The sequence below is a fragment of the Capricornis sumatraensis genome, chromosome 20, assembly GCF_032405125.1.
Source record: "Capricornis sumatraensis isolate serow.1 chromosome 20, serow.2, whole genome shotgun sequence".
Lineage (NCBI taxonomy): Eukaryota > Metazoa > Chordata > Mammalia > Artiodactyla > Bovidae > Capricornis > Capricornis sumatraensis.
Window position 1 is genome coordinate 41631533 of NC_091088.1, and position 11533 is coordinate 41643065.

General features: G+C 49.0%; 1 protein-coding gene across 1 annotated transcript in view; it reads left to right on the plus strand.

Moving 5' to 3' along the window:
• The window catches only part of CDH3 (cadherin 3), a 46961-nt gene extending 35679 nt beyond the window's left edge, over window positions 1-11282 (plus strand). The window contains exons 12-16 of the mRNA XM_068991801.1: window positions 519-743; window positions 3934-4146; window positions 7248-7378; window positions 7742-7888; window positions 10464-11282. Coding sequence (XP_068847902.1) covers window positions 519-743; window positions 3934-4146; window positions 7248-7378; window positions 7742-7888; window positions 10464-10673 — 926 coding nt within the window. The 3' untranslated portion in view covers window positions 10674-11282. The remainder of the gene's footprint in view (window positions 1-518; window positions 744-3933; window positions 4147-7247; window positions 7379-7741; window positions 7889-10463) is intronic.
• The last annotated feature ends 251 nt before the right edge of the window (window positions 11283-11533 follow it).

Below are 11533 nucleotides of genomic sequence, written 5' to 3' on the forward strand. Positions count from 1 at the left end.
GGTTTCCCCTTGTGATTGATTGAAAGGGGCTGCCTTACAAGTGTTACAATTGATGAGTGATGTCACGCCACGACAGGGTTGGGGTTAATGATGTAATGACATCTCTATTTGACACATACTGAACCGAGACCTGGAGGCAGGCGAGAGGTTACTGCAGGGCTGGGAAGCGAAACTTCCCTGAAGCTGGTCAGCAAACGCATCAGCCCTGAGGTGGCCAATCTTTTTCTTTTGCTGATAGATTGGTAGTGGCTGTCTGGATGAAGTCTCTGTGCTATGATCAGTTAGTAATGTCTGTTGTGGACACAAAATGAGAATGATGGCATGTTTGTCATGCATTTGCCATCACTGGTTTGAAATATAATGAAGCGAGGGCAGGGAAACTCTTGAAAGGTTACAGTTGGACAGTAAACAGGACCCTTCTGAGGTTTATTGGGTAAGTCCTGGGGGAGCTTAATATGGATTCATCGACCCAGCCAAAGGCAGATGCTGAAAAGGGATCATATGTGTGATTTGAACAGGGAGCCCTCCCATCACTGGCACAGGGACCCTCCTGCTAACACTGATGGACATCAATGACCACGGTCCGGTCCCCGAGCCCCGTCAGATCACCATCTGCAACCAAAGCCCTGTGCCCCAGGTGCTAAACATCACAGACAAGGACTTGTCCCCCAACACTGCCCCTTTCCAGGCCCAACTCACACACGACTCGGACGTCTATTGGACAGCAGAAGTCAGCGAGAAAGGTAAGTGGGTGTTGGTGGCAGATGGGTCCTCTTTCCCCCAAGATGCAGCAGCCACCTTCCTGCTCCATCATCCTGTGGGTCACTCATCCTGTGAGTTACCGGTCTCCTCAAGAAGGTCAGTCAGGGGAACTCCCTGGCAGTCCAGTGGTTGGGACACCTGGCTTCCACTGCAGGGAGCACAGGTTTGATGCCTGGCCAAGGAACAAGATCCTGCAAGCCGCACAGCCAATAACAAACAAAGATGATGTCAGTCAAATGCTGCTTATTAACTTAGTCTAAACCTTTGGGAATCCACAGGAATCCTTAAAGACCATTCTAGCCCAACCACTTTCCTATACAGTTGGAAGCACTGAGGCCCAGAGAGAGATGGGACATGACTTTCTCACTATGACATAATGAGAGAGTCAGGAACCCAGCACAGTAATAACAACTAATATGCCTGAGCGTGCTTGCTATGTGCGCTTCAGATACTTCACATAGATTCAGCTACTGAATCCTCACAACAACCCTGTAAAGCAGGTACTGTTAATCATACATATACATGAATGTGCACCCGTTTGACAGATAGGGAAACCAAGGCTTACAGAAGCTTAAATATCCTGCCAGAAGTGTTATGGCTAGAAAATAATGGCCCCAGGATTGGGATGCAAGCAGTCTGCTCTACCAGGATCCTCTGCTGCCTACCATCCATCCACCCCTGGCAATTTGCAAGATGCTTTTTATACTTCTTATTTTAAATTTCTACCATCCCCTGTGGTCAGTATTTTTATCCCTATTTACAGATGAGAATCAGGCTCAGAAAGGTTAAATGGTGTGTCCAAAGGCACAGTGTGGGTAAGCAGTGGAAAAGAAGTTAAAGACAAGGTCCCTGGCCCTCATGCCCCAACCACCACCCTGTCCTTTCTCTTCCCCACCCCTTAACACTCCTCAGCCTACAGTGGTTTTTCAGTTGTCACAGGACTGAAGAGGGACTTGCTGGCATCAAATGGGCAAGAACTCAGGTGCGTAAGAACAGTGCCTCCAGGCCCAAGTGCCAGTAAGGCCCCTGGAGAAGCTCACCCTGGTTTAAAATGCCTCCCTCTTCCTCTTGGGGCTAGGGTCCCCCAAGAGGGGAATGGGGAACCAGTACATTCAGGTTCTTCCCTGAAGTAACCAAATGCCTTGTGTCTACTGCTGCTGCTGAGCCTGTCCAGAAAGGACTGAAGAGACCTGCCTCAGACACACACACTGTCCCATTTTTATGATTCCTCTGATTTGGGGGAGTATATACCCAGCACCTTTCCTCGAAGAAGCCCAGGTTGGTCTCCTATCACCTCCTTGTGGGCTGGAAGCCGTTTTCCCCTCCCTGACTGTTTGGTTTACAGGGCATAGCCTCTGAAGTCAGAATACCTTGGTTCAAGATCCAGCCCCTCCATTTACCAGCTTGTGATTGTGGGCAAGTTACTGAACCTCACTGTTGAGCAGTTCTCCCCGCCTGGAGGGTGGTGCCAGTAACTGTACCTCTGTACAGTCACTGTGAAGGCTGAGTGCACGACAGGCACCTACCTCTTCTGCTCCATCAGTGCCCAGTCAATGCCAGTGGCCGTCTTCACCAACAGGCACAGTCTGGCTCTGCCAAGAGTGAGCGTTACCTCAAAGCCCAGTGCTACCAATGCCTGACACTACCATTGGTTCTTGGTTTTGACTTAGTCGTTTTATCTGTCTGTGTTCTATTGTGAGAGGAGTTGATCCCAACTCTACACCCGTGTGAACTAGGCTGGTTACTTGACCTCCCTAAGCTTCAGTGTCTGTATTTGTAAAATGAGGGGTAACAGAACCTTCCTCTTAAAGTTGAGGTGAAGATCAGAGTCGGGCTTGGCACGTAGTAAGTATCAGTTAAGTCCCCACTGCCACCACCAGCACCATCATCAGCTGAAAAGTCAGCTCTCTAGCCTGGGAACAGGAAGGCAAGAGGGATGTTCTGGTGAAATGCCCCACATTGGCCTCTCCACTCAGTGGACCAGACATCCAGCCTGCAGAACTTTCTCTGTCTGCCACTGCTGAGTGAGAACAGGGTGAATTCTCCCTCTGGCCTTTCAGCTAAGAGGGGCCCACTGAGTGTGCAGAGCCTGTGAACTGAAAGTGGCTTGAGGTCAGTGCTGAAATAGCCCAGCAAGCCTGAGGGCAGGTGGGCTGGAAACACGGGGTTGTTTTTGAATGTCCCAGTGATGCGTGGGGTTGAGGGGACACTGTTAGCATTTAGTGGTGAGGACTTGTGTGCTCGGGAAAGTTCCTCTTGATGAAGAACAGTTCCACCCAAGCTAATAGCGCCCTCTTTGACAAACTTGGGTCTAAACCAAAGGCCTTTCTTCAGAGAGGCCTCCAACCTTATCTTTCTCACCCACAAACATAGCCCCTGTCCCCACTCCACAATGGCCAAGCAGCCTTCCCAGAGTGGCTCCCGTCGTGCAGGCTGCTCCAAAACTTGGCTTTGGCTCTGTGGCTGCCTGCTGCCTGCCCCAGGCCGTCGAAGGCCAGTTAGCATGGTGCCCAGCACAGCCTCACTGCTGGCACCTCTGAGCTTGTGTGCAGTCACTAATGCTCTGATCTGCTCCCGGCATCAGTTACATCACCAGCTCATATGCATATGGATTTCTTAATAACTGATGCTCACTCAGAAATATCCAAGTTTCAGATATATTGAAATTCTATCATAGAGCTGAGGTATAAACATTATATATACAACTGAAAGAGCAAAATGCTGCCATAACAAATGGTAGTAAACTTTCAGGTAGAAAAACAGGTGGCCAGTTAATATAAATATTAAAAGATTGTGCTAGCTGTCTCTTAGGAAGAACTTTGTTTCTTTGCTTGTTTGTTTTGAAGCAAAGAACAATCTGGCAGCTAGTGATGCTGAGAAATTATTGGCCCTGCATGCCATGAATTTTTTAAAATGTCATATTTAGAAATACTGTGATTATTGATTTTTTAAATAGAATAATGACTTTATTCTTCTATCCAAATAATCCTTCCCTCAGTGGAGGATTTGGCTTGGACCAAGTATCCGTTTGTAACACTCGGCGTAAGTGTGCTTTGACGACATTGCTCCCTGTGGCCCAGGTGCAGTCTGCCTCCTCAAACCTCCTTCGTGGTGTGCTTGGCTCCCACCATTCGTGGCCTCCCGAGGTGAATAATTATCTGTCTGCTCCAGGAGACACAGTAGCCTTGTCCCTGAAGAAGTTCCTGAAGCAAGACAATTACGATGTGCACCTTTCCCTGTCTGACCACGGCAACAAGGAGCAGCTGACAGTGATCAAAGCCACCGTGTGCAACTGCCACGGCCACGTGGAGAAGGACACCTGCGCAGAACCCTGGAAGGGGGGTTTCCTCCTCCCCATCCTGGGCGCTGCCCTGGCTCTGCTGCGTGAGTGCTGGCACCCTCTCCCTCTGAGGTTGGGGGAGTTAGAAACCTGAGTCCACCCCAAACTTAGAGACTCGGGCCACCGACATTGCCCATCTGTTCCTTGTCCTCTTAATTCTGGAAGTGTCATTTAGTCCACAGATGTTTATGGGGCCTCTGGGAGGTGCCAGGGTTTGGGGATACAGTGGGGAGCAGACATGGCCCTGCGGTCACATCGTCTGGTGGCTGCAGTGGTGGTTCTGAAGGTGTAGTCTCCAGACCAAGAGCATCAGCATCACCAGGAATTGATTAGGCCAACTCCCTGGCCCACCCCTGACCTACCAAGTCAGAAGCTTAGGGGTAAGACCTGGTAGTCTGTGTTTTTACCAGCCCTTCAGTGGATTCTAATGCATGTTTCGGCTTGAGAGACACTGGTCTAGTGAGCAGAAGTGTTTAGTTAGAAACTGATTTCTTTGCTGTCATGGTAGAACCTATCACATTCACTTTTTTCACTCTGAATTGTCCTTACACAGAAAATACCCATTCAATCATGCATGAATGCAATAATTAATGCAATAATTAATCATCATACTTGCACTGAGCACTGTGTTAGGTGCTGAGAGTGCAACATTTATGAGACAGTGTGCTCAGGGCTGGTGCACTGAGGGATGGGCTGAGGAGGGAGGTGAGAGAGGGGGGTTCAGGATGGGGAACACATGTCCACCCATGGCTGATTCATATGAATGTATGGCAAAAACCACCACAATATTGTAAAGTAATTAGCCTCCAATTAATTTAAAAAAAACAAAAAACAGAAAAACAGAACAGCCCCTGCCTTCATGGAGCTTACTTTCTGGTGCAGAGAGCAGATAGCAAATAAGCCAGCAGAGAAATAGGTGTTGCTATGGATTAAAAGAAAGTAAGGGGAGGAGGAGATCTGGCGTTTTATGTAGGATCGGCAAGAACAGGCTCACTGTGAAGCGGGCATTTGAGTAAAGACCTGAATGAGTTGAGAAAGCAGATCGTGCAGATATCCAGGGAACAGCCAGTGCAAAGGTCCTGAGGTGGCTCTGTGCTTTGTGTGGAAACAGCACTGACTGTTGTGGAAAAAGCAAGAGGGAGAAGAGAGGTGATGGCTGTGGCGGAGCATTGTGTTGCGCATTGTGGACTATTGTAAGCACTCTGGGCGAGATGGGAAGCCATCAGGTTTGGAGCAGAGGAGCAATGTGGTCTGACTTGGATTTTGTAGGATTCCTCCTGAACAGACTGTAGAGGGCTGCTGCTACCATAATCTGGGGGTGAGGGGGGAGTTGTCGCTCAGATCCAGGGTGGCATTAGAGGTGGTGAGAGCTGGTCATATTTCAAGGTAGAATCAATTCAGATTCAGATGAGGAAAAGAGCCATCTATGACTTCAAGGCCTGAGCAAGTAGAAACACGGAGTTTCTATTAACCAGTGGGAAGGACCAAGGGAAAAGTCCAAATGGAGGTAACAGTAGGCAGCTGAACACAGGCTTTGGGTGCAGGTAGGCAGTCCAGGTTGCCTCCTGCCTTTCCCTAAGCCAATGGGGAGGAAAGGGGAGGGAAAGGCCATAGTCTGACCCACACAGGGTGTGCATCCTAAGAACCCAGGGACTCCCAAAGATGGCTCCATCAGTTTTATCTGGCTAGAGAGGACAGTGGTTCCCTCAGCAGGCGAAAAAAGGGGGATAAAGCTGAGCAGTGGCTGTATCCTCCTCCATTAAACAGCCACAGAGAGGGCCAGAACTGCCCTCCTCATGTGGAATTAACTGGGGGTGGTCACAGCAGTTAGGGGCAGCAGCTGGGCACTAATAAGCCAGTCCCCACTGTGTCCAAATAGACCTCCAGCCTTTTAGATCATATCACTGAAACCCAGTCCCTATCTTAAAATTCCAAAATAGTGTTTGCACCTAAATTCAGATTACTACACCACATCAAAGTTGCATTGTCTTGTTTTTTAACTTAAAGTCTCTGGCTATTATGGGACACCTCGTGACTGAAAAAGTCGTATTGAAAAGTAACATTTGGAAATTCCCTGGCAGTCCAGTGGTCGGAACTGGGTGCATTTACTAACACGGGCCCAGGTTCAATCTCTGGTCAGGGAGCTAAGATCCAGTAAGCCAGGAGCCCCCAAACTCCAGGATCAAATGCCTGATGATCTGAGGTGCAGCTGATCATAATAATAGAAATAAAGTGCACAATACATGTAGTGTACTTGAAGCATCCTGAAACCATCCCCCACCTCCATCTGTGGAAGATTTGTCTTCCACAAAGAAGAAAGTAGCACTAAAACTGGTGCCAGAAAGGTTGGGGACTGCTGCCATAAGCCATATGGTGCAGGCAAAAAAAAAAAAAAACATCTACTAGGAGGTCCCCATCCCCACCAAGGAGGATTTCCATAAGGACCAGTACATCAATATGGGAAGACTAACAGTAAAATGATACAGAATTACAGGTGGGGAGATGAAGTCAGAATACCAGTAGGAGGAAGTGGTTTTAAGCTGAGAGCAGGAAGGTGAGAGCCATGTGCATGCATGGAGAGGGTTCCAGGTGAGAAAAGAGCCGGGATGAAGGTTCTGAAGTGGGAGACTGCTGGGTGTATTCGAGGAGCCCTGAGGAGGCCAATGTGACTAGACCTGAGCAGAGAAGGAGGGTTGGAGACAGCTCGGGACCAGTCCTGTAGCCTTGATGAGGAGGCGAGGGTTTTCCTAGGTGCACAGGGGCCACTGAGCAACGGCAGCCCACTCCAGTACTCTTGCCTGGAAAATCCCAGGGACGGAGGAGCCTGGTAGGCTGCAGTCCATGGGGTCACTACGAGTCAGACGCGACTGAGCGACTTCACTTTCACTTTTCACTTTCATGCATTGGAGAAGGAAATGGCAACCCACTCCAGTGTCCTTGCCTGGAGAATCCCAGGGACGGGGGAACCTGGTGGGCTGCCGTCTATGGGGTCACACAGAGTCGGACACCACTGAAGTGACTTAGCAGCAGCAGCTAGCTACTGAGTGGAGGGATCAAAAATTACGTGGGACTTCAAGAGTTTGGGGGTGCTGGCCAGCCATGTGGTTGTTTGGGGGTGAATATTCACACTCCCCAACTCTTGCAGTCCTCCTGCTGGTGCTCCTGTTCTTGGTGAGAAAGAAGCGGAAGATCAAGGAGCCCCTTCTCCTCCCAGAAGATGACACCCGTGACAACGTCTTCTACTACGGCGAAGAGGGGGGTGGTGAGGAGGACCAGGTAGGGCATGCGGGGCCCCCCTGGGGTCGGGAGGTGGTGCCCCCATGGCCCCTGGCAGGGATGGTTGGGTCAACCATCTGACCATGTTAGTTGCGTCGCCCAGACCCTGACCTGAAGTCAGTCTTCTGAGAGGGTGCCTCATCCACTGCTCTAGTCTCTGGCCCCAGCCAGCCCAACCTCGAGCCTGTGCTTAATCTGAGAGGAAGGGGTGTGGAGTCTAGGGCTTTCAGAGATCTCTGACATTGTCTCCTAAGACCTACTCTTGAACCAAAACATCCAAGTGGCACAGAAGTGGGATGAGATGTAAATGGGGAGAGTGGGAGGGTTCTTCTCCATCCCATGTCCTCCTTCACTTTCCTGAAGGACTATGACATCACCCAACTCCACCGGGGTCTGGAGGCCCGGCCTGAGGTGGTTCTCCGCAACGATGTGGCACCATCCTTCATCCCCACACCCATGTACCGTCCTCGGCCAGCCAACCCAGATGAAATCGGCAACTTCATCATTGAGGTGAGTCATGGGGGCCCAGCCTAGGGCAGTCCTTCATTCAAGCGCCAGCAGCGTGAGAGAAAGAGCACAGGCTTGGAGTTTTGGCTCTGGGTTCAAATCCTGGGTCTGTCACCAACAAGCGAGCTGTGTGACCTTTGGCATATATAGCCACTACTGGGCCTCCTGTTGCCTCCTCCATTAAACCTAAAGTTCCGAAGTGGTTAAAGAATAGGTCAGGAATTCTTTCTTTTCTTTTAATTTGTTGATGTTTATCTCATCTTCCCTGGTGGCTCACATGGTAAAGAATCTGCCTGCATTGCTAGAGACCTGAGTTCGATCCCTGGGTTGGGAAGATCCTCTGGTGGAGGAAATGGCAACCCACTCCAGTATTCTTGCCTGGAGGATTCCATGAACAGAGGAACCTAGCAGGCTATAGTCCATGGAGTCGCAAAGAGTCAGACATGACTGAGTGACTAACACTTTCATTTATCATCAAATAAAAGTAAGAGAGGACTGGGTCTGGCACAGGTGAACAATTTGATCAATAAAAACCAATGAGGAAGAGCAGGCTCTGTTGCAGTCTAGATGAACTTGGAGTCAAGGCTCTTGACTTTTTTAGGTGATCTCTGGTTTGACAGGATTTTTGATGAGGAATTATTTCTTTATTCAACACATACAGTGGTTATTAGGAGAAAACTCAGGAGCCAGACTCCCTGGCTTTGAATTTGTAAAGATCTCAGGTGATTCCAGCATGGAGCAAAGTTGGGGGGCCTCTGGGATAGGTTGGTTTAAGGACTGGATGAGTAAGGACCTGGAGCAGTGCTGGCTCAGGGAATGAATCTCCTGGGGAACTTCAAACACTGAAGCCTCTGACCATCCCCCAACCCCACCCACCCCACCCCCTGGACTGTGATTTAATTGATCTGGATGTGGGCCAGGCTTCAGAATATTTTTTTTTTGAAGATTCCCAGGTAATTCCTCTTGGCTGTCTGTTTTACATATGGTAATTGTAAGTTTCCCTGTTACTCTCTCCGAAAACTCAAACAGGGGCTCTGTATCAGCCTAGAGGGGTGGGATGGGGAGGGAGATGGGAGAGAGGGGATATATGTATACCTATGGCTGATTCATGTTGAGCTTTGACAGAAAACAACAAAATTCTGTAAAGCAATTATCCTTCAATTAAAAAATAAATTAATTAAAAGATTCCCAGGTAATTTAAGTTTGGGAACCACTGGCCTGGCACCTATCCTGTATTAGGTAATGACAGCTCTTGCTGCTAAGTGTCCCCCATATTCTCAATTCTGGGCACATACTTGATTTATCTAAGGAATTTTTTAAAATATCAGTGCCTTGGACCCAGATATTCTTTTTTTTTTTTTTTAGGCTCTGTTTTTTTTTTTTGGCCTTGCTCCACAGCATGCAGGATCTTAGTTCCCCAACCAGGGATGGAACCTGTGCACCCTTAAGTGGAATCGCAGAGTTCTAGCCACTGGATCACCAGGGAATTCACAAGCTCTGATGTTTCTTTAGTTCCCCAAGAAATAAAATATACAGGATATATATTTAAGAAATAAAATATGCATAGGAGATAATGATGTGAGGCTGGTACCATGAAAGTAGTCAGTAAAAGGAGGTTTTTAATAAAAGGGAGGGAGGAGGGAGCAAGAGAGGAAGGAGGGAAGGATGGATGGGTTTGGGAGGTTGGAGAAAGCAGCAGTAGGCACAGGGCTCAGTGGGTGGTCAGGATACCTTACTCTGGCCTGAACCCTGCTTACCTTTCTTGCTTTCTCGAACTAGCCCGGTGGTGAGACTCTGTTCTTTAGCCTTAAGCACATTTGAGAATCCTGTACAAAGGGGAAAGTTGCTCAGGGCATCTTTGCCTTGGAGCCAAAGGCCAGGAGATCTTCTCTCCCGTTGAATGAAGACAGTTTTCAGAATATTTCTGTTGGATAGTTTGCAAATAACTGTCTCATTTAATGCCTAGCCATGTCAGCTCTGCAGAGGAGGAATTCTGTTATGGTCCCCTGTAACTCTAATATGAACTTTTATATTTACATACATTCATTTCTTCCTCTGAAACTATATGAAGTCTCCCCATTTTTGAGATGGGAGGCTTCTGCGGTGGCATTGCAGGAGACATAGAAAGATCCCCTGGAGGAGGGCATGGGACCCCACTCCAGTATATCTTGCCTGGAGAATCCCATAGACAGAGGAGCTTGGCAGCCTACCATCTATGGGGTTGCAAAGAGTCAGACACAACTGAAGCGACTTAGCATGCATTTTTGAGATGAGGGAAACAAAGTCATGGAGACTTTAAGAGGCTTGCCCAGGTCTACACACTCATGTGTGAAGTCTGACTTCAGCGTCCCCACCCTGATCCGCTGGCCTGTGGCGCTGAGCACTCGTTCTCAGCTGGGTCCTGTGCTAAGGATTTATGTGCATTTCATGTTCAACCTTCAAAACCTTAAGGGAGGGGAGACAGGGCTTTGCAGATGAGGAAACTCAGGCTCAGCCAGGTGAGTTCACTTTCCTGAGCTCTCGCAGCTGCCCGGTGTCTGGTCCTGCAGCGCCTAACACCCTGCTCTCCATCCCCCAGAACCTAAAGGCGGCCAACACAGACCCCACGGCCCCGCCCTACGACTCCCTGTTGGTGTTCGACTATGAGGGCAGTGGCTCCGATGCCGCCTCTCTGAGCTCGCTCACCTCCTCAACCTCTGACCAGGACCAAGACTACAACTATCTGAATGAGTGGGGCAGCCGCTTCAAGAAGCTGGCGGACATGTACGGCGGGGGCCAGGACGACTAGGACTCCCTAAACGCCGGGCTGCAGCAGCAACTCCAAGGGGTCTTTGTCCCCACGTTGGCCAAGGACTTTGCAGCTTGCTGAGAATTGGCCTTAGCAACTTCGAGGGAAGAGGCCTAGAAGCTGACCTCAAAGGGGCAGGTCTCTATGCCTTTCAGAATGGAGGAACATGGGCAGTTTGATTTCAACAGTGAGCACCTCTTAACCTAGGCCAAGGCTGCCCAATTTCTGGGAGTCTCCCCGCTTCCATAAAATGCTCAGCGCTGGGTCCTGGGTCTTGACCGACTCTGACTCCCCCATGATGGCTTTTGCTCTGGAATGGACCCTTCTCCTTAGTAAGAGGCCTCTTACCACAATCTGCATTTTTTTTTTTAAGGCTATTTTCAAAAAGTGAGAGGCAGGTCCTCAACCACCCCTGGAGCACTCCAGAAGCCCAGGTGTGCCCTCACGCATTTCTCTCTGGTCTCTTGGCCCCCAGGCCTCCTGTTTGATTGGATAACTGCGTTTTTATACTGAGCGCGTCTAGGTGGTCCTTTATTTTTTATTTTCCATATCGAGTGCTGTAGATGAAGAGTGATGACAATCCTGTAAATGTTCTAGAACTTTTTTATTAAAGGAACTTTTTCCCAGAGGTGACAGGGGAGTGAAGTTCTGGGTTTTTTTGATAGTTTTGTTGACGTATAATTCACATACCATATCCACTCATGTAAAGTGTACAATTCAGTGGTTTTCTAGAACTTGCAGAGTTGTGTGAAGTTGTGCTTTTATCCCTGTGGGCTTCAGCCCAGCTTCCTCCTGATAGTAGTGGAAGCTCAGGATTTGTTTACAGACCTGGGAGGAGGCAGATATCAGCTCGCCTACCT